The sequence below is a fragment of the Chrysochloris asiatica genome, unplaced genomic scaffold, assembly GCF_000296735.1.
Source record: "Chrysochloris asiatica unplaced genomic scaffold, ChrAsi1.0 scaffold00526, whole genome shotgun sequence".
In the NCBI taxonomy this organism is placed as follows: Eukaryota; Metazoa; Chordata; class Mammalia; order Afrosoricida; family Chrysochloridae; genus Chrysochloris; species Chrysochloris asiatica.
In genome coordinates this window covers 103,183-127,060 of record NW_006409044.1, presented here as the reverse complement: position 1 = coordinate 127,060, position 23,878 = coordinate 103,183, and the positions used below count along the sequence as shown (strand labels likewise).

At 46.1% G+C, this 23,878-nt stretch overlaps 1 protein-coding gene across 3 annotated transcripts in view; it reads left to right on the top strand.

Annotated features, from left to right (window-relative positions):
- Positions 1–22,712, top strand: part of PAX8 (paired box 8) — a 66,605-nt gene extending 43,893 nt beyond the window's left edge. Inside the window, exons 7-11 of one of the 3 annotated variants that reach the window (XM_006877543.1) lie at positions 3,402–3,522; positions 4,023–4,150; positions 13,987–14,088; positions 21,086–21,172; positions 22,619–22,712. In XM_006877543.1, coding sequence (XP_006877605.1) covers positions 3,402–3,522; positions 4,023–4,150; positions 13,987–14,088; positions 21,086–21,172 — 438 coding nt within the window. In that variant the 3' untranslated portion in view covers positions 22,619–22,712. The remainder of the gene's footprint in view (positions 1–3,401; positions 3,523–4,022; positions 4,151–13,986; positions 14,089–21,085; positions 21,173–22,618) is intronic. The other 2 variants (XM_006877544.1, XM_006877545.1) reach the window with 2 other exon arrangements.
- Positions 22,713–23,878: the final 1,166 nt, after the last annotated feature.

The following is a 23,878-nucleotide window of genomic DNA, read 5'->3' as shown; positions in this document are numbered from 1 at the left end:
GGTTCATTATTATCAGTCAACAGTCTTAGTTTCCTCCTTCCCCTGGAGGTGAGGAGTTCCTGGAGGGTAGTTTCTGCTCACCCCTGTTTGCTCTCATTTGATCCTGAAGTCAGGTAGACTCATACACCTTTAAGGTCTGAGAAGGACAATAGCAGTGATGCCAACAACTAGCTGAACCACCGCTAGTGACTGGCTGGGCTTCTGGGCCTATGCCAGCACCTGCAGTTGGGCAGGCAACCTGCGTCAGCGATTTTATCAGCCTGGGCTGTGGCAACCATGAGGGGTTGCAGAGAAAGGCGGATGTCAGCAGCCCAGGGTAGAGGGCCTGGGTTTTCAGACAGCCAGAGGTCAGATGGCTCCAGGAGGGGAATGAGAAGCGGCTGCAGGGAATCATGGTGTGAGAATTAGCTGCAAAGCCAAGTGGGGAACACCAGCTCTCCTGGCTAAACCCCACTGCCATTGAGTCCATTCCGATTTCTGGCAACCCTATATACATTTTCTGAGACTGTACATCTGTACAGAAACAGACAGCTTCATCTTGCTCCCGCAGAGCAAGAGGTGGGCTTGAACCGCCAACCTTGTGATTAGGAGGCCAATGCCTAACCTACAGCAGCACCCAAAAACCCTACCATAGAGTCCCTGGACACTACTGTGTCACAGAGCAACTTCCCCCACCCCATTCCTGAGCTCCCCAGGAGATGCTGAGTGACTACAAGGAGTCCCGCAGCATGCTGGCAAATGCACATGGGAAATCTTGGAAGGAAAGCATCTTAGAGCTGGAAGGGACTTCAGTGACCATTTAGCGCAGTTTCCCAGTTGTGTGGGGAGAAGAACCTAAGATCAGGGAGATGGGGAAAAGACTAAGGGGAAGCAAATGGTTATGGCGTTCAGGCCTGCCAGCCCTGGTTTCATTCAAACAGTGCACTGTAATTTCATTTGATATATTATGCGTCTATGTAAATTCTCTGAAGATTATACAAAAAAGGTTTGAAAACCATTGAAGTGCTCTAAGCCCTCAACCTACAGATCAGGAGACTGCGGCCCAGCATGTTAATCATTGTTCTTGGTTGTTGTTAGTTGTCACTGAATCGATTTTGACTCATAGCAGCCTCACAGCAGAGCTGTTCTATGGGGGTTTCTTGGCTGTAACCTTTATGGAAGCAGCTTGCCAAGTCTTTCTTCTGTGGTGTCACTGGATGGATTTGAATTACCAACCTTTAGGCTAATGGTTGAGCACAAACTGTGTGCAACATCTAGGAACTTTCCATGAATTATTCACTCATTTCCTCAGTCAATCATTACCTATTCATTCATTCACCTGGTGTGGTGTGAGGGGAGGGGAGAACCAAGCCTGTGCCCAGGGTCCCTCTCTTCCACAGCTAGTAGTCACTGTAACTTTGTTGCATTTCTTGTTTTCTCTCATTTGGGAAGCCAAGAGAAAAGCACAAGTACTCATACCTCTCTTTGGATGGGGCAAAGACATAGTCCAACACAAACATCAGAGGGTCTCATTTTCCTGGTTGCCATTTCACTACCAGGCTTAGTTCAGAGTCTACACAGTTCTTGTCTTTCGATTTTATAAGTGCATGGAGAACCAGATCAACAATATGGGAATATTCTGATGACAGAGTCCAAGAATTTGGCAGCTTCTGACTCTTCACAATAAATAGTTGTTGTATGTCCTGAAAAAGTAAAACATACAACTATTTATTGAACATCTATTATTACCAAGTATTTTGTGGTAAGCCCTTTAGATTCATGTATAAAACTCAGTCAGTCATGTGAGTTCGGTGCAAAATCATCCAAGTTTTTTACTATTTAGGTTGTTTTGTTTTTACTCAATTGTTTGAATTTTGGGACAGCTGTAGGATTTTAATTAGATGTTTTGGTACCAAATCAAGACATTCATACAGTATTTGCGACTTTTCTTGCACTCTCTCGAAATTAGGTACTTTGTTCAATTCTATTAAGCTGGACTCTGAGTAACTCCACCCTGCCTCAAAGTGGGCCTCCTTGGAAGGCGCAGAACCAGGGCCCCATTCAGCCAGTAATTGCTGTACTGTGCTAATGGGGCCCTGGTGACCTGCAGAGTTGACTGAAACTTCCAAAAGTGTCTAACATGCAACCAGAAAATCCTGTGGCTCCTTAGAGGAACATGACTCCATGGAAATCATGAAAAACGATTATCTTCAGTAGAGCTGTTGTGTAATCATGGAGCATTTCTTGATTCTAGTTTTGCATAGTGTATTTGTGGTGTGTGTAGCCTATGTCTGGGGAAGGGGCATGTGCTTGTATGTGCTGTCTGGTCCTGTGGTTGGAGGAGTCCTGATGAGGGTGGTATGTGTTTATCTTTAGTGGAAAATGTTCTTTTTGGAAAGAGCATCTTAGGAGATGACTGTGATAATGTTAAAAGGAGGCAAATAGGAATATAAAATGAGGTCTTCTTGAAGAAGCTCCCAGGAATTTGATAAAGACCCATTCAAGTAAAAGTATCCCCCAAATATCATCCTCAAGCCAAACCTGAAAGTTTTTTTGCTTGAATATGAAGAAAGAGAAAAAGAAAAAGAAATCCATCTATTCTCATGGATACTACCTTTGCCATGATGTTGAAGTGATGAGCATAATTTCTGGCTTTTAGTCCCAGCTTTACCATATGGATCTGGAACATTTATGCCTCCAGGCTTCAGGCTTTCTATATATAAAACAGACATGGCTCAATCTGTCCACATCACAGAACTATTGAGAGGAGGCATCAGTTATGATACCATAGGCAACGCTCTTTGCAGATATAAGAGATGGTTATTGTGTTTTACAGTTTAGGGAGTGGTCAAGAGTATGGACACTGGAGGCACACTGCCTGGGTTTGAATTCTGGCAGCCCCATATGGAAGTATAATAAATTTTTGAACCTCTCTGTGCCTCTGAGGAGTGCTGGTGGGTTTGAACTGACAACCTTACAGTTAGCCCTTTCTGGAGAGGATTACATTAATTGATGCTAGTGAAGCACTCTAAACAATACTGTGAGCTGAAAACCCAAGCCTTTGGCATCTTCTTATACTCCATGAGGTCAAACAGTACGAGGAAACAAGGAAAAGAGACCAGTGTTCCCAGCAGGGATTACTCCTTTGAAGGAGATGCTCTATGCATTACCTGACTTGCTTTCTACAAGTGGTCCTGAACTTTAGGGACTGGGAGATGAACAGAGGAGCTGTCATCTGGAGAAGTGCAGTCAAGACAGAAAGAAAGGAAGAGGACAATGAGGAAAGGAGTTTTTCCTGGGAGATTAAGGCTGCCAAATTCTCCAGATTGGCTGCAGGTCTCTGGAAAGGCTTATTTGCCCAGGGGCATGAAGCCAGGGACCTGCTGGGTCACTCTGGATGCTGACTTTTCTTTCTTCTCCAGGGCCTCTACCCGCTGCCCTTGCTCAATAGCACCCTGGATGATGGAAAGGCTACCCTGACCCCTTCCAATACACCCTTGGGGCGCAACCTCTCGGCTCACCAGACGTATTCCGTGGTGGCAGGTATGAAGCCCAGAATCTTCTGGGTCGTCTGGGCCCAGCTGCAAGAGTGGGTTGGAGGGCAGGGGAAGGCAGAGCTTGGCTGGCTGTGAGGAGGAAGGCGTATGGGGCCTGGGCTTGTGAGGAGACGTGGGCTATGCTGGCTGGGCCTTAAGGTGGGTTGCAGTGAGGCAAGCAGTCATTGCATCCACACAGTAGAAGGCACGGCAGGGAGGTAAAACTTGACTCTCCCCTCCTCACTCAACCTGAGGAACACCTTCTGGTCCCTCCTTCCATCCCCCCAGACTCAGAGAGGAGCCCAGGTCTGCCTGCCCCCGAGCCCCACCTGCCGCACCCCTCCCCACATCTCATGGCTTGGTTTGTGCATGTTCCCACCCCATCATCTCACATCCCTCTCTCCTTGTTGTCTCCCTCCCTCCGGCAGATCCTCATTCACCCTTCGCCATAAAGCAGGAAACCCCAGAGGTGTCCAGTTCTAGCTCCACCCCTTCCTCTTTATCTAGCTCCGCATTTTTGGATCTGCAGCAAGTCGGCTCCGGGGTCCCAGCGGGTGCCTCGGTTCCGCCCTTCAATGCCTTTCCCCATGCTGCCTCCGTGTACGGGCAGTTCACGGGCCAGGCCCTCCTCTCAGGTATGACAGGGAGGTTCCTGGGCCATGCAGGTGTCGTGGGGGGCGGGAGGGGGTTCCTCATGGCCAGCCACCTGTCCCCCATGGTTTGACTCCAGCCAGTTATGGTCTCCAGGTACGTTCATCTTCATCCCATTCCCTAATTCCTCAGGCAGCGTTCGGAGGTGGCAAATCGTGTTTCTCCATCCTGACTAAGTCAGGCCTCGGGAAGGGTCAGGAACTCTGGAATACCAGAAAAGAGGGTGCCTGGCAAATGTCCAGAATCCTGCCCCCAAACCTGGTGGAAATGTGAGGACCCTGAGGCCAGGGGTCAGGTGCTATAACATGATGAGCTCTAGATCTAGGTAAAAGGAAAACCAGAAAATTTTGAAGGGAAAAAGCCTTTGGTGTTTTGGAACCAATTTCTGGACCAAATTTCTAAAGAAAGCAGAAGGTCAGTCCAAATCGAGTCCCCTTAAAATAGCTTTCTTTATACCCATTTTAACAGTGTTAAAATAAAGGACACAAAGAATTTTTTTCAACAGGATCAACTCTGTAACTCCACAACTTGGGAGGTGGGGCTAGAGACCTCACCATCAAGAATCTCATTGGTCTTCAGAAAAGTTAAAGTTAGAAAAACCTTAAGGCCATCTGAAGCAAATCCTCTCCTGGGAAGACGAGGACGTAGGTCCAGGGAGGGAAAGGACCTGGCAAAGGCTCCTGAATAGGAGGCTAGGCCTGAGCTGTGTGGGTCAGACCCCTACTGAGTCAGCCAGGGCCTGAGGAATGGCTGACAGAGCTGAATGTGTTTGTAGTGCTAGAGAACACCTGAACTGGAGTGCAGGCTGAGGCAGAGACCCATAACAGTCTTCAGATACCTGAAGGCTTCCACAGGGATGAGACTGTTTTGGATGATGGCCCAAAGCATTGAACCAGGACCAAGGAGGAATCCAAAGGTGTGGCAGATTCCAATTCAGTGTAAGGGAAAATTGTCTTAACAGTAGAGCTGCCTGCAGGGAGTGTGGGTACTTAGTGAGTGAATGTCTCCCCCACTTCACCTCTGCTACCTGTTAGAGCAGAGACAAGCTGTGGGAGCTGTTCTAGAAACAACCTAGAGTCAGTTCATCTGGACCAATGGTTTTCAAATCTCCTGGACTCCATCACACTCGAAATGAACCCCTTTACAAAAACCAGATATAAGAAACAGAATAATGAAGAGCTCTGCTGTTTAAAATAAGAGCTCTGCTCCTTCCAAGCCCTTGGATTTGAAAACCACTGCACCAGACCAAGATCTCTGCCAGCCCCAGAGGGCCCACCAGGTCACCTTTTTCAATCCATCAATCTTTCCTTCCAACTGGCCATATATTGTCAGTCTGTCCAGCATTTGGATTTTTTTCCTCTTTGTATCCCCACATCTAATGTAGGAGGTTCTCTTGGAAGTCATGGGCACAAAGATAAAGGGTAAAGAAAGAAGTGCGAAGTGTGGGCAGAAAGGCAGTGGTTAAAGATCTGAAGTAAGGAAAAAAGTGTTGGCTCAGAATTGGAATTTTCAAAAGAGGGTGAAGTCAGCAGAGATGGGTCATTTGCTTTGACCAAAGTGATTAAAGGAGAAAAAAAATCTGTGAGCTGAGTGGAATGATGTCAGCCAGAGAAAAAGGGAAGGTGGGTAGGGGAGGCGGAAGATGGGTAGAGGAGGCTCCCATCTGCTGTGTGGTGGTGAACTGAGCCTGCGTGTTTCATGCAAATGGCAGGCTGGTCGTAGAGTGTTGCAAGGAAACAGGTAAAATATGAAGGTATGGATAAAGCAGCTGATGATGGGAAACAGGCAAACAGCCCTCAGTTCCTGTGTGCACTGGGATAAGCTTGGCAGGCTTATCTCCAACCAAGAGAATGTTGTTGTTGTTGTTGTTGTTGTTGTTGTTGTTGTTAGGTGCCGGCAAGTGGATTCCGACCCATAGCGACCCTGTAGAGGGTTTCCAAGGAGAAGCTGGTGAGCTCGAACCGCCGACCTTGCAGTCTGACACATTAGCCCACAGCGCCACACCAGGACTCTAGAAGCTAATGTATCAGAGCACAGATTTAAACAGTGGTATGAAGTGTAGTTGAAACAACCAAAAACAACTCTCTGTCTCCCCAAGTGCTCACACCTTCTCCACTTCTTGCCACCCTTCAAATATCTCCTATCATCTTGCAGTCATGTCAGAGTTAGCTCCTCTTGGGGTGGACACACCCCTCCCTAGAGCAACGTCAGGACTAGAGTTTGCCCAGTCCATTGGGCAAAAACAGCTGGCAGCAGATACTAGGTGGTCATTCAGGCAGCAGCTGGACAATGGATGCCCAATATGCAGCCCCGGCAGGTCCTTAAGCAGGAGGGTCCTCAAAGCCAGGCTCAGATGATGGTGTAGTGCAGTAAGTGAGCACCCGTGAAGACTGATGGCCAGACACAGGGTCCAGCTGAAGGGTTGACGATCCAGAACAGAGGTAGGGGATCTGAAAAGAGCAAGACAGTGCCTTGACTCAGAGGGGCTTGGATTCTGGGCAAGTTGCCAAGAGCAAAAAGCAATCAGGGCTTTAGGAAGTGGATTCAGTGGTGGCCCAGCCCCACTACTCTGGCACCAGGCTGGTATCATGTTAAGTCCAGAGTGTGGGGCTGTTGTTGTGAGTTGCTGTCAAGTCAGTTCCAACCCATAACGACCCTGTATAGGGTTTCCACGGAGCAGCTGGTGAGCTTGAATCACCAACCTCGTGGTTCAAACTGAGTTTACAATCCAGTGCATTAGCCCACAGTGCCACACCAGGAACTGGAGGTGGTGGTGTGCCATGGAGTCGGTTCCAACTCATAGCAACCCTGTACAGGGTTTCCAAGGCTATAAATCTTTACGGGAGCAGAAAGCCTCATCTTTCCCCCATGGAATGGTTAGTCGTTTTGAGCTTCTGACCTTGAGGTTAGCAGCTGACTCATAACCACTACACTACCAGAGCTCCTTACACCAGGAGCTAGAGCTTTTTAAATCCTATCCACCTGAGGGCTCTGGTTAAGATTGGACCTAAATACGTACCATGTGTCAGTCATGGAGAGAGGTCTGGGAAGACTTCACAAGACAAGGAAAGGAAGGATGGGAATGAGACCAAGAATCTGGAGGACTAGAAACCTCTCCAAAAAATGAAGAGGTAAATTCAAAGGAGAAGAAAGAGAAGGGAAAGGAAGGAAAGAACAAATGATTCCTAGATGATGCTGCAGATAACAGGAGAGGAGGGATAAACTGGTAACTTTCCACTTTATACTCAGCTCTGGTGTTGCTCTTGTTACGTACCATCAAGTTGGTTCTAACTCATAGCAACCCTGTATAGGCTTTCTGAGGAGCAGCTGACGGGTTTGAATTGTTGACCTTGCGGTTCGCCATTCAGTGCTGACCCACAGAGCCACACCAGCAGCTCTAGTTTAACTTCTGTGAGCCCTCCTAGGACTCCTGCCTCTGAATGATTTTCTAAGAACCCTGACTTGCTTGGGTTCCCCCTCCTCTGAGTAATTTCCTAAGGATTCCAACCCTCCCAGCTCTCCCTTCTTGGGATACTACTCTGAGGACCTTCCCTGCCATTTCCTGAAACTCTTTGACCTGCTCCCCTGAGAAACTGCCTCCTCTCCCAGCCTAGCTGCTCTAAGCAATTCCCAGGGTAAAGAAAGCTTCTTGGGTCTCAGTTTCTCCCAGTCAGCCAAGAAAAAGGAAACATCAGAGTTTAGGGAAGAGTGGGATTTCCCCCAACAAACATTCCTACCAGTTCCTTCAAATGCCCCAACCCAGGCTCCTGACACACTGGCTGCTCCACCTCAGCTCTCAGAAAGCTTTGAGTTAGGTTTTATCAGCAGTGGAGGCCTTCAAAGAGTTCATTACCCTCCTCCATCCTTTTGTGCTAAATTATATTTAGTCCTGCCAGAGGGATTTCTGGATTGCCATAAATTCTCCTTGCTATCAGAACAAGATAAGGCATTGAAAAGGGGTCACATAGAGGGCGGACATCAAAGGGGGCAAGTAAAATTGTCTGAACTCACCTCCACCTTCTGAATTCCTCCTTGTAGTAGCTTTCTGACCCTTGTCTTTACTAATATTTAGGATATTGATCAACATTCTTGGAGTATTAGTATTATAGAACCTTACTCACAGCCAGCCAAAATGAACGTGTGCCTTTGTTAACTTCTTTAAAATAGGACTATATTTGAAGTGTATTGGAGTGCCATCTCTTGGATTCTGACTCATGGCAAGCTCATGTGTGTCAGTGTAGAACTGTATACACTTCATTGGGTTTTCAAGTCTGTAATCTTTTGGGCGGAGGTCATCAGGCTTTTTTTCCAAGGCACTGCAGGGTGGGTTTAACTGTGTGCACTCCTTCTTTAATGAATTGATGAGAGGGCATGGAGAGGCAACAGTAGAGAGGCTTCCCTCCATGGTTGTTGTGGTCTCATTACTCAGAAGGCTGCAAGGCTCTTAGCTTCTTAGAAGGAAGCAAGTGTTTAAGGAGTGGGAGCTGCTACAGGAGTTTTGATGCTATAGTCTTCCCATGTTTCATGGAAGGAAGCTGTCAGGGTCTGGTCTGGTGTTTGATTCGGACACTTTTGCCCCATTGGGAGAAAATTAGTGACCGACGAGAGAGGAAGATTAAATTCTCAGGATACAGGGGAGTAAGGCCTATTAATTCCATTTCTAGAGTAGTCAGGGGCAAATTCTTATGGGCTTGGGCTCCTTGTGGGGCACCTGTGGACTAAATTAAATTGTGGCATCAGGGAGTACCTGCCCTGATGCTCTGGCCACTAAGCTGCAAAGTTCAAAACAAAGGACAAGGTGTTGGGAAGGACCAGAGTGCCTGAAACAGAAGGAGCCCTAGAGAATGCTTAGACCAGCACTGGCTAACTGGTAGCCTGAGAGGCAATACTCCCTACCTCATTCCCTAGTCATGGTAGACATGGATACCACCTCGGAATCCTTCTTAACACAGTACCCTAGGAAGTGAGGCAGTACCCCAGTACAAACTGACCAGAGGAGTGAGGTGAACCCTATTTATCGTCTCTGATTGGAACGAACTTCACATGTGCCAGACAGAAATATGGGCTTCGAAAAATTCAGTGATTTTCCCTCAGTCACAGTCTGGGAAAGTTAGGGAGAAGGTCATAGGGAGTAAAGAAGAAAGGGAGTCAGCGTCAGGCCTGACTCAGCCATGTTCCTCTTCCCTGTCCTACTCCTTCCCTCTCCAGGTGCTTCATGGAATGCCACTGGATTGGAGTGGATGCATCCATCATAAGGCAGGCTTCCTAGTAGCAAGATTCTATTGTACTTTGGTACATCTTCTGAAAGGAACCCTGGTAACACAATAGTTAAGCACTTAGCTGCTAACTGTAAGGTTGGCAGTTCAGACCTACCCAGTGGTTCCACAGGACAAAGGTCTGGCAATCTAATCCCATAAAGACTGCATCCTAAAATACTCTATGGGACAGTTATACTCTGTCATATATCGGTTCACTAGAAGTCAAAAATTAGCACAGTGGTACCCAACAATAACAACAACATATGTTTTTCATAATTTTCCTTCTACTTCTAAATACATCCTCTTTAGAAGCTAGGATGATGAAACTTCATCCCTCATACGTTGGACATATTATCAGGAGGGACCAGTCCCTAGAGAAGGACATTATGTTGGGTAAAGTGGAGGGTCAGTGCAAAAGAAGGAGACCACAAATTAGAGGATGGTGGCCAGTCTTAACAAAACATTCATACTATTTTCAATAATGAACTATACCGAAAGCTCCTTTTAAATAGAATTTGTTTTATAAAAGATTCATCAACATGCATCACTTCTAGAATGTGTTCATTGTGCCAATCAAGATCCATTCAAAATGTGAAACCCTGGCTCTAAATTATACTGATTTGTGGTTGTGAGATGACGGTTGTGAGTCCGTTTGACCCATAGCAACCTTGTATAGGGTTTCTGAGGAGCGACCGGTGAGCTTCGACCTCCAAACTTGTGATTCAAACTGACTTTTCAGTCCAACTCATTTACCCACAGTGCCACACCAGGAAATTATGCTGATTGTATCATAGCAATAATGCATCATAGTAATAAGTTGTGTAAAGCTATGCTTATCTTTTCACTGTCTCACATGTGAGGAAAATGAAGCTTGAGGTATGCAAATGACTGGTCTAAGAGCACTTGGAAAGTTAGAAATAGAAGCAGGATAAAACCCTTGTCCTCTGATTGCAGATGCTTCCTCCCAGGGGAAGAACAGAAGTTGAATGTGCCAGGTCTTGTTTGTTGGTCCATTAGGCTTGGCTCCACGTGCACATCTTAACATATGCCCCCAACTTGATTTAGTGCTTGGCCTTGTTAACTTAGCATTCTTGTTCTCTGCTGTATTCCCAAGTGCCTACTATGTAATATTTAAGATGCAGTGGTTAAGTGCTCAGCTGTTAACAGAAAAATCAGTGGTTCAAACCTACCAGCTGCTTCACAGGAGAAAAGACCTGACCATCTGCTCTCATAGACTGTTGTTGTTGTTCGATGCCGTTGAGTCAGTTCCAACTCATAGTCACCCCATATACAGCAGAAGGAAACATTGTCTGGTTCTGCACCATCCTCACAACTATTGTCATGTGTGAGCCCATTCTTGTAGTCACTGTGTCAACCTAGCTCATTGAGGGTCTTCCTCTTTTTTGATGACCATCCACTTTGCTTAGCATGATGCCCTTTTCCAGGGACTGGTCCCTCTGGATAACATGTCCAAAGTTTATGAGATGAATTTTCACCATCCTGACTTCCAAGGAGCATTCTAGCTGCACTACTTCCAAAATATTGGGACTCTCAATATTTTTTGCTATCATAATTCAAGTGTATCCATTCTTCCCTGATGCTCATTCATTGTCCAGTTTTAGCATGCATATAAAATTATCGAAAATACTATGGCTTGGGTCAGGACCACATTAGTCTTCAAAGTGACAGCTTTGTTTTTTAATATTTTAAAGAGGTCTTTTGCAGCAGATTTGCCTAATGCAAAATGACATTTGATTTCTTGACTGCTGTTTCCATGAGTGTTGATTGTGGATCCAAGTAAAATTGTACATCCCATAAGATTACTGCCTAAGATCTCCTATGGGGTCATTTTACTCTATCATATAAAGTCACTGTGAGTCAGAATTGACTTGATTGCATACAATAATAACATAATATTTACTTAGTCATTGTTATTGAATGAATGAATTTTCCCCAGGAAAACTCCACACAAAGCTAGAAGAAGGAGTTAGTTACCTGTGGTGGTGGTGAGCTGTGAAGTTTTTTCCGACCCACAGTGCCCCTATATAGGGTTTCTGAGGCTGTAAATCTTTACGGGAACAGAAAGCCTCATCTTTCTCCCACAGAACCGCTGGTAGTTTCAAACTGCTGACTTTGAGATTAGCAGCCCAACTCATAACCACTATGCTACCAGAGTTCCTTTAGTCACTGTAATATTGACAATTTACATGTTTCATGGGGTATAGTTCCCCTTTCATCACTACCAGGCGGTGTGAAGAACCTTGGGAGACTGGTGGAAGGTGAGACCTGTAATTCCATAGAGGGAACAGACTTAGTAAGCTGGCTGGCAGGTTCACAGGTAGCCTTGTAAGTCCTTGAGGGAAAAAGTAGACCCCAATATGGAAGAGGCAGAAAACATTTAAGTAAAGCTGCCACATCATAACACAGTGGTTCTCAATGAAGGACAATTGTGCACTGTAGGTAATTTTACCATTTTTAGAGAGATTTTTAATTGTCACACTGGGTGAGGACTGCTACTGGCATCAAGTGGACAGGAGCCAAGGATGCAACTGAACATCCTCCAGTGCACAGAGCAGCTTCCCACAGCACAGAATTATCAAGTCAGAAATGTCAGTAGTGGTAAGGTTGACAAACCCTGCAAATACCATCAGGAACTAGGTTGACTGAATCATTTATCATTCCTATGTGAGCATTTTAAGAGTAAAATGTGTATCATTAGTAAGTACTCTGGGACGGTGGGTATAACCTGGACTCACCTGGGTAAACCTAGACATGTGGTCACTATCTCAAGTCTCTTGGTGAGGGAGAGTCTTGCTGGGTCTCTGCCTGACAAGGAGTGATGGAAGAACTATTCACAAGGGACTGTGGCTGTTAGCATGTGGGATACATGGGAGAAACTCACCAGGCCTGGTGAGACCTCCAAAATCAGAAGATTTGCATTTCTGATATAAGGAAGAGGCTAATCAAGGGACTTCTGGTGTGACGCTGTGGATCAGCACTGGACTGTCAACCACAAGATTGGCAGTTCAAACCCACCAGCTGCTCTTCAGAAACCCTATACAGGATCACTATGAGTTGGAAACGACTCGACAGCACTTAACAACAACAACAATTGAGTCTTTACAGAGATGCCTTAGTGTCACCAAGGCTAGGATTTTACCACAGAATAGTCACCTTCCTTAAAGTTAAAATGAGGATACCTGTTTCGGTGGAAATGGTTCTTTTGGGGAATGGAAACTACAGATGTGTAGGTCATGGTCATGTGTTAATGCTAAAAGTCCCTTGCCCTACTTTCTTCTAGGTCAGAGATAGCCAATACATTTCTTGTCCCTTGTGAATCTGATGGATTGTAGCCACCTAGAAGGCCAGGTGGAGATGTATGGCTCAGTAGAACAGAGAATGGTGATTGATTAACAATGTCTGTCACAGGCCCCAGAAAGGACAGAGATGGGTCAGTGGGCCACGCCCATGCCATCCTCTTGTGGGACTAAGGTTTTTGGTCTTCTCAGAGCCAGGACCTGAAATTGATGTGACCTGAGTCAAGTGGCTTCTAATGTGTTTATTTAAACACATTAGTCTAGCTGTGCTAGAAAGGGCTTTGAACCTGTTCAGCTGTGGTCAACGAAGCAAAATTAGAAAAACAAAAAACAAAAAGCAAATCACACACACACAAATCTTCAAAATGTGGGTGAAGCAGAACAATCACCAGAATGGAGGAAATGATATTCCAGGTTGAAGCCCTGGAATAGGAGACTCTGAAGGGGCACAGTGAGTCCTTGCAGGAGCCTGATGTGGGACTGTGGGTTACTATCAGGACTATGGAGAGCAGCACACATAGAAAACAGTGCAGGTGGCTGCCATCTTTGAGCCAAGCACTGCAATTTCCAGTTCTGTTAAGAGATTTGTTTGCTATCCAGTGTGTACTCTGCCCTTGTTTTCTGAGAGGAAGATTAGGTTTCTAGTAGACATCAACTCATAACTTTTCACATTCCAGGTATCATTCCACAAGTTCAATCCATTCCATTTTTGGTTCTTCCAGAAAGAACCAGTTGAAAGCCCAGATGCTAGGTGCTGTAGGGGATAATGAAGACCAGGAAGACGTATCCCCTAGCCTCTAGTAACATGGCATTTTTCTGAGTGAATAAGATTCACATAAACAAAAGCATTGGGGGACAGTGAACAATACATGACTTCAGTGGCAAGTGTTCCTTGTATGGGGAAGCTTCTCTCCTGTGGTGTGACGGTATTAAGTGCCATGGAGTTTGTTCTGACACATAACAACCCTGAATAGAGTTTCCAGGAGTGGCTGGTGGGTTTAAACTGCTGACCTTGTGGTTAGCAGTCAGATGCTTATCCTAAAGCTCCACACCAGGACTCTTCTGTCCTGTGGAAGACCAGACAAAGGAAAGGAAGAGGGAGGAAGGAAGAGGTGGGTTTGGAGACTGGCTTTGATGAGCATATAAATGGCATGAGGACAGACTTGCCAAGCCTTTGTGGAGCAAGACAGAAAGTACAGGAACCTACCCTGTCTCAACTGATGTCCCTTTTCTGTATTTTTCCAGGCCGTGAGATGGTGGGGTCCACGCTGCCTGGATACCCACCCCACATCCCCACCAGTGGACAGGGCAGCTATGCCTCTTCTGCCATCGCAGGCATGGTGGCAGGTAAGAGGAGGGACTGGGCAGGACAGGGGAACATTGCAAAGGGAAAGTACTGGAGAAAGTTGGAACAAGAGGGGGCAAGATGTAGGGTGTGTCTTATGCTTGGACTTCCTGAGGGGCATGGAAGGGTAGACTAAAGGCTACAACTTCTTGTAAATACCTGGAGAAAGGTTCTCATCTTTCCCCAACATGGTCTCCTCCAGTTGAGGGAGTAGCATGGGGTCTGACAGGCCTTTTGCATTGATTCCTTGAGCATTGCTGAAGAATGCCCGAATCAGGTCAACAAAACAACTGTGAGCCGCATCTAAACTCACCCTTAAGCAGTCTGCGGTCTCACCATTATTTAATTTTGTTTCTTCTTCTATAAAATATGAATGATGATGATGATGATTACAATATATGCCCTTTCCCACCCCTCACTCATGCAGCCCTGTAAAAGGAGAACCCAGCTTCTAATTGAGTATGAGATGAGCTGGGAGGATTTCTTCATCCTCATTTGCACTGTCCTGGGAAACTTGCCTGTTGGTCATTCAGGTTTCTTTGTCTGTTGCTGTGATCATCACCCAAAGGGGACTCAGGGTATTAAGGTCTGGACAAGTGAGGAGAACAATGGGAATTTCTTTGGACAAGTCCCACTCTTTTAGGAACCATAAAGAAAGGACACATGGATGGGTTATGTTGAGCCATCATATTGAGCCATTTTCATTGCCCAGAGAGGACTGGGACTTGGTGCTTCTGAAAGGGGCTCTGTGATACTCATGCCAACCCTGGGCCAGCCTTCCTGGCTCTGACCCCAAGACATAGCACATTCACCCAGCCTGATACCCTCCCTCCCTGAGAGGGGTTAATCTTTGCCAGCCACCCACCCTAGGTGCCCTAGGTTGAGGCAGGTGGGCTGGGTTCTACTGGGCAAGGAGAGGGGAGAGAGAGAGAGGGAGGGAAGGAGGCTGTGCACTCCCTGGGAACCTGCTGAGCTGGCACTTGTTGCTGCCTGGTTACCGTGGAGATGTGCTTAATGCAGTGTTGAAAATACAGAATACTGACTCCTCTCTCCCTCCTGGCCCCAGACTCCCTCCCTCCCTCCCGTCCTCTTCTGGAGCGTGAAATGAGATTGGTCAAGATAAAAAAGGAAAAGATTCGGTTATTTTTTTAAGAGTGTGGATAATGGGGCCTCTCAATCAAAATCCCAGGCTTCAGTCGCTCCCCCATCCCCCTTCCAACCTCTCCACCTTCCCCTGCTTCCCTGCTCAGAGGAGGAAGAAACATAAAACACTGGGCTTCTCTCTTAATTATAAGCCATTCCTCCAGACAAGCCCAGGGCAAGGGGGTCCTGAGGCCCATAGTGTAACCTGTGAGGTAGCTTGAAGGTCTAGGCCTCTTATCAAAAGCACCCAAATTGTTTCTAGAAACACCTCATCCTAAGAAAATGCTGTGGAAAAAATGGCACCGCTACTTTTTGCCTAACAAGGTGGATGGACTCCCAATAGGTTGCTTGCAAATCAGCAAATGTAATACTATTTAAATGCATCACCTGGTTCCTCAGAACTCTACCGTGCAAATGATTTCTTAAGGGATTTTTTTTCTGTAGACAAATTATTTGTTCATCTGTTACCACTGCTTATGATCTCCCAGTTGACTGAATGACAGTTTCTTCCATTCAAATCAATGAGCATTTGTTGTACACCACTTTTTGCTCCACCACCTCCTCCAACAGTTGCCCTGAAGTCAACTTAGACTCCTGAGGATCCCGTGTGTGTCATAGTTGAAATGTGCTCCATGAGTTGTCAGTGGCCGATTTTTCAGAAGTAGATCACTTTTGAGGTACCCTTGGGTAGATTCAAACCTTTAACCTTTCAGTTAGCAGCTGAGTGTTCTCTGCTTTGTGCTAGATACTTACCAAATGCATAAAGAATAGCATGCCAATGACATTCTTCAATCAGTTGTGGAAGGAAGGAAGCATTAATTTATTATGCACATCTGTGTGCTCAGTCATTCAATAGAACCATTCACGCATATAACTTTATTTCTCATTTAATTCTCACCATAAGCCTGAGAGGTTGGTAGTATTCCAGTTTTATAGATAAGAAAACTGAGATTTAAAAAAGAAAAGTGTTTTCAGAGTCATAATGAGACTAAGTTAGTCAAGCACAGGTCTTTTGATTGCAAATCTAGGTTTCTTTCCACTACACATACTACCTCCCACCATGCTGGAAAAAGGATACAAGTTAGTAGAGAATGGCACAAGAACAAGGCCAAGATAAAGTTTTCCCTTGTCCATTGTCACCTTCTGTTTTGCTCTCTCATTTTTTGGTTCCTGAGCCATTAGCAGAGTTAATGACTCTCAACAAAGTTCTAAAACAGAATCACCATCCATGCATCTTTCTATCCTTTCATCTATTCATCCATTCATCATTCTTTTTTTTTTTTCATACATTGGTGTGTCTTCCTGTTGATCCATCTATCCTTCCATCATCCACCTTCCCTTTTAGCTATCCACTCATCCTTATACTCATGCTTCCATCAATCATCGTTCTTACCTTTTTTATCCATTCATCCTCTATGATCCATTATTCCAGCCACGCATCCATCCCTCCATTCATCTGTCCATCCATATACCCATAAGTCCTTCCATCCATTCACCCTTCCATAATTCATCCTTCCATTCTTCCTCTTAGCACCCATCCATTTATCTCACTTCTCACTTAACAACTGCTAGTTGAGGATCTACTGCATGAGATGCTAGAATTACAATAGGGAATAAGATGGGTTCCTCTATTGATGAGGTTTACAACTTAATAGTGGAAAGAAATTGATAAGCAAGATACTTTGAGATAATAAGCACTGTGAAGGCAATAAAATGGATGATATAATGAAGAGCCAAAAGGAGAGAAGATCACTAGATTGAGTGATTAAGGGAGGCCTCTCTGAGGTGTTCAGTACGGTCAGTCAAGTGATAAACTGGGTCAGATCATCCCTGCCCAGAAAGAACAGCAAGTGCAAAGGCCCTTAGGCAGGAACTAGGTGAGCATGATAGCACACAGAAGGTGAGTCTTCTGGAGAATGGTGAGTGAGATATCAATAGTGGCTGGAAAAAAATGAATTGAGAGTCAAGAAAGGAAGCTTAAGACCAGTTAACAGGCAATTGCAGTGATGCAGTTAACAGGCAATGGCAGTGATACAAGAGATGGCAGTGACTTGGACTGGGCTGGTAGAAGACAAGAAGGATCATAGAAGCCCTCAGGATCCATTTGGTGGTATAGCCAAGACTTGCTGGTGAGCCAGCTGTGTAGGGATGAGGAAACAGTTGTGGGTTTAGGAAACTGCATGAATGGTTGTTGTTGTTAATTGCAGTCGAATCGATCCTGACCCATAGCGACCCTGTATAGGGTTTCTGAGGAGCAGCTGGTGAGCTTGAACCACTGACCTGGCAGTTCAAATGGCTTTGCAGTCTGGCACATTAACTCACAGCACCATACCAGGACTCCTGAATGGTAGTGGGAGACTAGAAAAGGGAGCGGTTGAATAAGTAGAGTTAGAAATCATGAGTTCTGTTTGACTGTATTAGAATTGAGAAACCCAGTTAAATTAGTCAATGTTGTTGTTGCTGTTGAGTTGGTTTCAACCTATAGCAACACTATATAGGGTTTCCAAGGAGCGGCTGGTGGATTTGAACTGCTGACCTCACAGTTCAAACTGACTGTGCAGTCTAACACCTTAGCCCACAATGCCACACCAGGACTCCTAAATTAGTCAGTAGGCTCGTGGATATGTCTGAAGTCAGGAAGAATCTTAGCTAGAGATAAAAATTTCAACCAATGCACAGAGGCATGATTTAATGCCAAGGACTTAGGCAAGATCACCAGAAAGAGAATGGGAGTAGAAAAGCACAGGTCCACTAATCAAGCCCTGAAGTTCTTCAGCATTCCGAAGTCTAGCAGAGAGGAAACCAGCACACATACACACACTAAGTAGAAAAGACCAGTGAGTTAGGAAGCAAACCAGGAGAGTGGCTGCATGAAAGCCAAGGGTACAAGGTAGTGATGAGCTGAATCCAAGTCTCCTAGGAGGTTGAATGAGTAACACAGGAGTGATTGTTGTAATGAACTGTAGGCATTTTGAAAGGATTGCTGTTGACTTGGTTAGAGTGTTGACTTGGTTGGAGGGTGATGAGAAAGTCAAGAAAGAGATCATGGAGTAGAGAAAAGGATTGCTAGCTGGAGGCAGATATAGTGGTAGGAGAGGATTTTTTAAAAAATGGAAGATCCCAGAGCATGTTTCCAGGCTGAAGGGAACAATGATTTAGAAAAGGGGAAATTAATGAAGCAGAAAAGAGGGAATAATCATATTACCAAGTCCTTAGGAGAGTGGGTGATTGGGATGCAGAGCAAAGAGGTGGTGTTCGCCTTTCTTAGGCTCAGGGACATTTAATATACTGTGGATGCACGCATGTTGACAGATCTGGTGGTGGAAAGATACCAACTCCCTGACCCATACCCCAACTTCTAGGTGTTTGAGGCACATAGGTAGTTAGTAAGTGTGTGCTAGATAACTAATAAGTGGTAAACATGTGAATGTATGAATGTGTGACAGAAAGGGAACACAAGCACATTTTTCCACCTCTCTTCTTATCTTTGAGCAGGCAGTGTTGGACATTGTGTGGGGCAGGGAACAGACACAAGGGACACTTGCTATGTAGCCAATAAAGCAAGAAACCAGTGAGCTCTGGGGTACACCAGCAGTAAAACGGAGGGTGATCCATGGCATGTAAGAGAGAGCACTGGAGTAGGAGTGGGGGGGGGGGGCGCGGGGTGGTCAGGGTTCTAGTTGAGCTGTCATTGAACATGTGACCTTTGACAGATGTCTTCTCCTCTCTGGGTAGCAGCTTCTTCATGAATGGCTGGGTTAGATAAACTCTTAGTTTTCCTTCTCTCTTTTTATTTTGCTTTGTTAGGCAGTGGTCCCTACCCCTGCGGAACTTACTTGCTCACCACCTATCACTAACTCCCTAGAAAGAGAGGGATCAAGTAGCATTCCTCTGCTTCAGGCTCCTACTTACCTCCATTTCTATTTTAGCAAGCTGCTTCAACCAGGCTTTGCCTTTGATTAGATGACAGATCTGAACCTCTGTTCAGCTTTATTTTAGCATCTACTTAATGAGAAACTAATAAAAGTTAAACGTATTGCGTGTTTATTATATATGGATTTATATCTCATTTAATCCTTGCTACAACCCAGTAAAATAAGGACAATAATTTGCCCCATTTTCCAGATGAAAAAATCAAGGCTCAGAAAGCTTAAATGTCTTGTCCAAGGTTATGCAGCTAGGAAATGCAAAATGGAGATTTGTTTCCAGGCAGTGTAGCTTCAGGATAAGGGAGTTATCAAGTCTTCCCCACATAGAGTCTGGGATGAAAACCATACGACATAGAGGGCATTTAGCTCACAATAGTAGATGAGTTTCTGAAAGACTCTGTAGACATTCATGGAATATCAGGATTGACAGGAACCTTGCTTGATAAATGGAATCATCTTTTCAGTGCATAGAGAGATTATCTGGAATTTAGAATTCAGAGCCCAATATCAAGGCCTACACTGCCACTTAGCAACATTGTGATTTGAGGTAAACTGCTTAATACTGTTGCAACCATTTCCTCCTCTATAAACTGGCAGTGTCGATGAGCACTCCATAGGATAGGTGTGAGAAGAAAGAGGCATGATGCCTGTGAAAGTGCTTTGCAAACTTATGCTCATATCAATGCATTTGTGGTGACAATAGCTAACATTGTTACTATTTAAACGAATCCTGTTGTAAGTCCTTTGGCAAAGCCAATGATCCTCTCACTGATGGAGATAATCTAATGGGCTTTTTGTAAAGTCTTGTACTGAGTTTGCTTAAAGCAGTGGATTCAGGATGGGACAGCAAATTTCTCAAAATCCAGGGCAGAGCCTCCCCCAAAGCATGAGTAGTTGGTGCCCTCCCAGGTCCCTCCTCCTCTCCTCTCCGTAATCACTAGCACCCCCCCCCCCCACATACACACACACACACTTTCACACAGGTACACACATGCATTTCTCCACAAACCCATGCTTAGGAGACTAAATGATGCATACATGCACACATACCAAATGACATTGAATCAATTCTGACTCCCAGTAATTTGACACTCCCGGTGTCAGAGTAGAACTGTATTCCATAGGGTTCAATGGCTAATTTGTAAATTTTTCAGAAGTAGATTAGCAGGCACCTTCGGAGGCACATCTGGGTATAACCTCCATCCTTTGGGTTATCAGCCAAGAACATAAACTATTTGCATCACCCATGGACTCTCCATCCATGCATATATGTATACATACATAACAGATTTTTCTTTGACATCCACAACTCCTCTCCAGTGGTGCTGGTGGTGGTTGTGTGCCATGGAGTTAGTTCCGAGTCATAGCAACCCTGCATGGAGGTCTGAGGCTGTAACCTTTCATGGGAACAGAAAGCCTCATCTTTCTCTCTTGGAACTGCTGGTAGTTTCAAACTGCTCACCTTGAGGTTAGCAGCCCGACTTGTAACCTGTGGCATCTCCCAAAAAGGACTTTCTATAGAAGACCCAGGCAACAATAGAAGTAGCAGTTGGAAGCTGGGCCCCAATCACAGCACAGCTTTCAGACTGCACTGAACTGTGTGACCTTCTGAAGATCCTTGAGCCTCAGTGTCTGTGTCAGGAAATGGAGACAATAATCTCCATACCTCCTGGGGATCCTGTGGGGAGCGCTGCATGTCAGGGGAAGTACAGCATCACCCTAAATGATGCAAGTTCAGGGGCTCCCAAAGGAAGGATGAAGGAACCTGGTGAACGCTACTGTCCCCCTGGTATTTGGGTCCCCAGGTGCCCCCCTACCAACTACCCAATACCCAATACCAACCCTGCAGAACCTTCCCAGCCCCCAGCCCCACAGTAGTGCCTACCGCCTCATGGTTCTCTTCCCTTCCCTCCTGTGCCTCCAACAGGAAGTGACTACTCTGGCAATGCCTACAGCCACACCCCCTACTCCTCCTACAGCGAGGCCTGGCGCTTCCCCAACTCCAGCTTGCTGAGTAAGTCACCTCTGGGGCCATGAAGGCCCTCTGCTGTGTGGGGTGTGTTGGGTGTGCAACAGTGTGTCTGTAAGTTCAGAGGCCCAAAGTTGCCATTAGTTTTCAAATGCAGTGTGTCTCTGTGCATATAATGTGCATAGGAAACTAACATCAAACCCTTATAGTGCCTGTTCTTTGTGTAAAAATATGGGAGATAACGGGCTTGAGGAGACAGGTGATGTTTGTAGAGGCCAAGAAGGGTGAGGGAGGACCATGTACCTGATTAGTTGTATGGAAGAGGGCAGAGAGGGATTTCCCTGCAGCCATCTCCCTCCTCCTACCCAAGTTCAAGTCTTTTAAGTTTTTGTTTTCTGTGAGATTCTGAGCTCAGGGTGAAGAAAGGATCTCCTGCCCTCAGGGACTTACAAGCTAAAACCATCCTACACTGACAAAGAGGTGCCTGTAGACATGCCAGCTGCCTTTCTTCCTGAGAGGCCCCCAATGCCAAGAATGCCATCCTTTCACCCATGTTTATCATCTAAATGGTTCAGTATCAAAATCTGTACACAGAAATCTTTGTATTACCACATTCCCTGATATTTGCTTTGAAAGAAGTAGACAACATTTAGTAGTGAGATCCAGAGAGTTAGCTACAAGGCCACTCTTAACCCCTCTCTGACCCTGGGACACAAGGTTGGGTAGGTAAGTTTTTTAGGAAACCAAGTCCCCAGAAAGGGAGGCTTGAAGAATCACACTCACATAATGATGGCCCTGGGGGCTCAGAGTTAACCTGAAGTCAGAGAGCCTCCATGGTGCAAGTATGGCCTGCTCTGCTGGATACCCTCTCAGGTCCGGCAGGACCACCAGTCCCTAAGAGTCTCCCCTCCTACTACTACCCCCTGGAGTATTCCAGAAATGACTGGGATGATGGCTGACCCAGGCTCTGGTGCCAGATGAGTCCCACTCCAAGGGATGTGCTGAAGCGTCAGGACGTTGTTCTGCCCACCCTTCTGGGTGTCAGTGTTGTCCTGGGCCTCTCACTCTCTGACTTCCTTCAACAGTTAGAATTCACACCCCTGGGCCTTAAGATGAAGAGGCTCTGACCTCGTCCTATAGGTGAGGTTGAAGAGGATCCAGATGATCCCCCCAGTATGCCTGGGCCCCCACAGTTCCAGATGCAATGCATTCAATTGCCCTCCTCTTGCAATGAGGGTGTTGAAGGTCAAAACAGTCATCAAGGGAGGGGGCAGAGAAGCAACTGCTTTCATTCTGGCCAGAAACTCAAAGGTGAGGCTAGAGAAGGAGGAAATAAGGCCCAAGAGGAGTTAATCTTTGATGATCAGATAGGCCAGAGGGATAAATGATTAACTTGCGCTGTCTTAAAGGTCAGCAGATGCAGGGAAAACTATGGTGCAATTTCCCTTTCTGACCAGCACTGTTGTTGTTATTTTTGTGTAACGTGTCCAGGTTCCCCATATTATTACAGTTCCACATCAAGGCCAAGTGCACCGCCCACCACCGCCACGGCCTTTGACCATCTGTAGTTGCCATGGGGACAGTGGGAGCGACTGAGCAACAGGAGGACTCGGCCTGGGACAGGCCCCAGAGAGTCGCACAAAGGAATCTTTATTTATTACATGAAAAATAACCACAAGTCCAGCATTGAGGCTCACTCCCCATGTGGTTAATTTAATGAACCATGAAAGACACAGTGACCTTGAAGAAGGCCTAACTGTTCTCTGAGACTCCTTACTGAGGGACAGGAGTCCCAGGGACAGAGAACCATCTCATAAAGGAAGAAGCAAACTCGAGAAGAGCCTGTGACCACCAGTGGCTTCCCATCAAAGGAGAGAAGAGGGAACAGCTGGGTGATCTTGAGGGGGGATGGGGCCTGAAGGGTGAATAGTGGTGCCTCCTGACTCTGTCTTCAACACTACTTTAGCAAATGTGGGCTGTAAGCACTCTCATCCCACCCGCAAGCCATAGGTCAGTGCAGACACGCTCTCCCCCAGCAACCCTGACAGCTCCCTCAGCCTCACCCCCCTGTCCACAGCCTCTACTCACTGTGTTTGGTTCTTCCTAGGCCTCCCTTTGAGTATGGGCTGAGGGCTGAGTCTGGTCAATCAGAAACTCTACCTGGTTGCCAACTGACCTTTCTTTGCTTGTTGCTGTGAATGTACAAGCACCACCCCACGTTTTCATCCAATGGAGCCTCCCTTTGGGAGCCGCCATTCTCTGGATCAGCCTAAAACGGCTTGGGATCTACAGACATTCCAAAGGGCCCCTGGCTCCTGGGATGGTGTGAGGTGCCCCTGTGCCCAGGGCAAGGTGGATTGCTGGGGACCCACTTCCCTTTCCTAACAGCTTCTCCTAAGCTAATGTAGTGTGCTTCCTGCAGTCCAAGCCCACCATGTCTGAAGAAACCCTGAGGGTAAGCCCTTGAAACCAACAGTGGAGGTTCCCGTTTGAGAGACCCACAGCCCCTGCTTCCATACCTGACTGTAAATACTGTAAATGAAGCTCTGTTGGGGCCAAGCTTCCCTCTCTTCATCCCCTAGACTCTGACCTCCAAGTGAATCGTTGTCACCCTGCCATGTCAGCCTTCTCTCCTCAATGTGTCTTTCTTTTTTTAAAAGACAACTCACCATGGCCACATGACTCAATAAACCATTCTTCTTCATCTCTGACTTTGAGGTTGACTGGGAAGGAAGCACCTTGGTGTTGGGC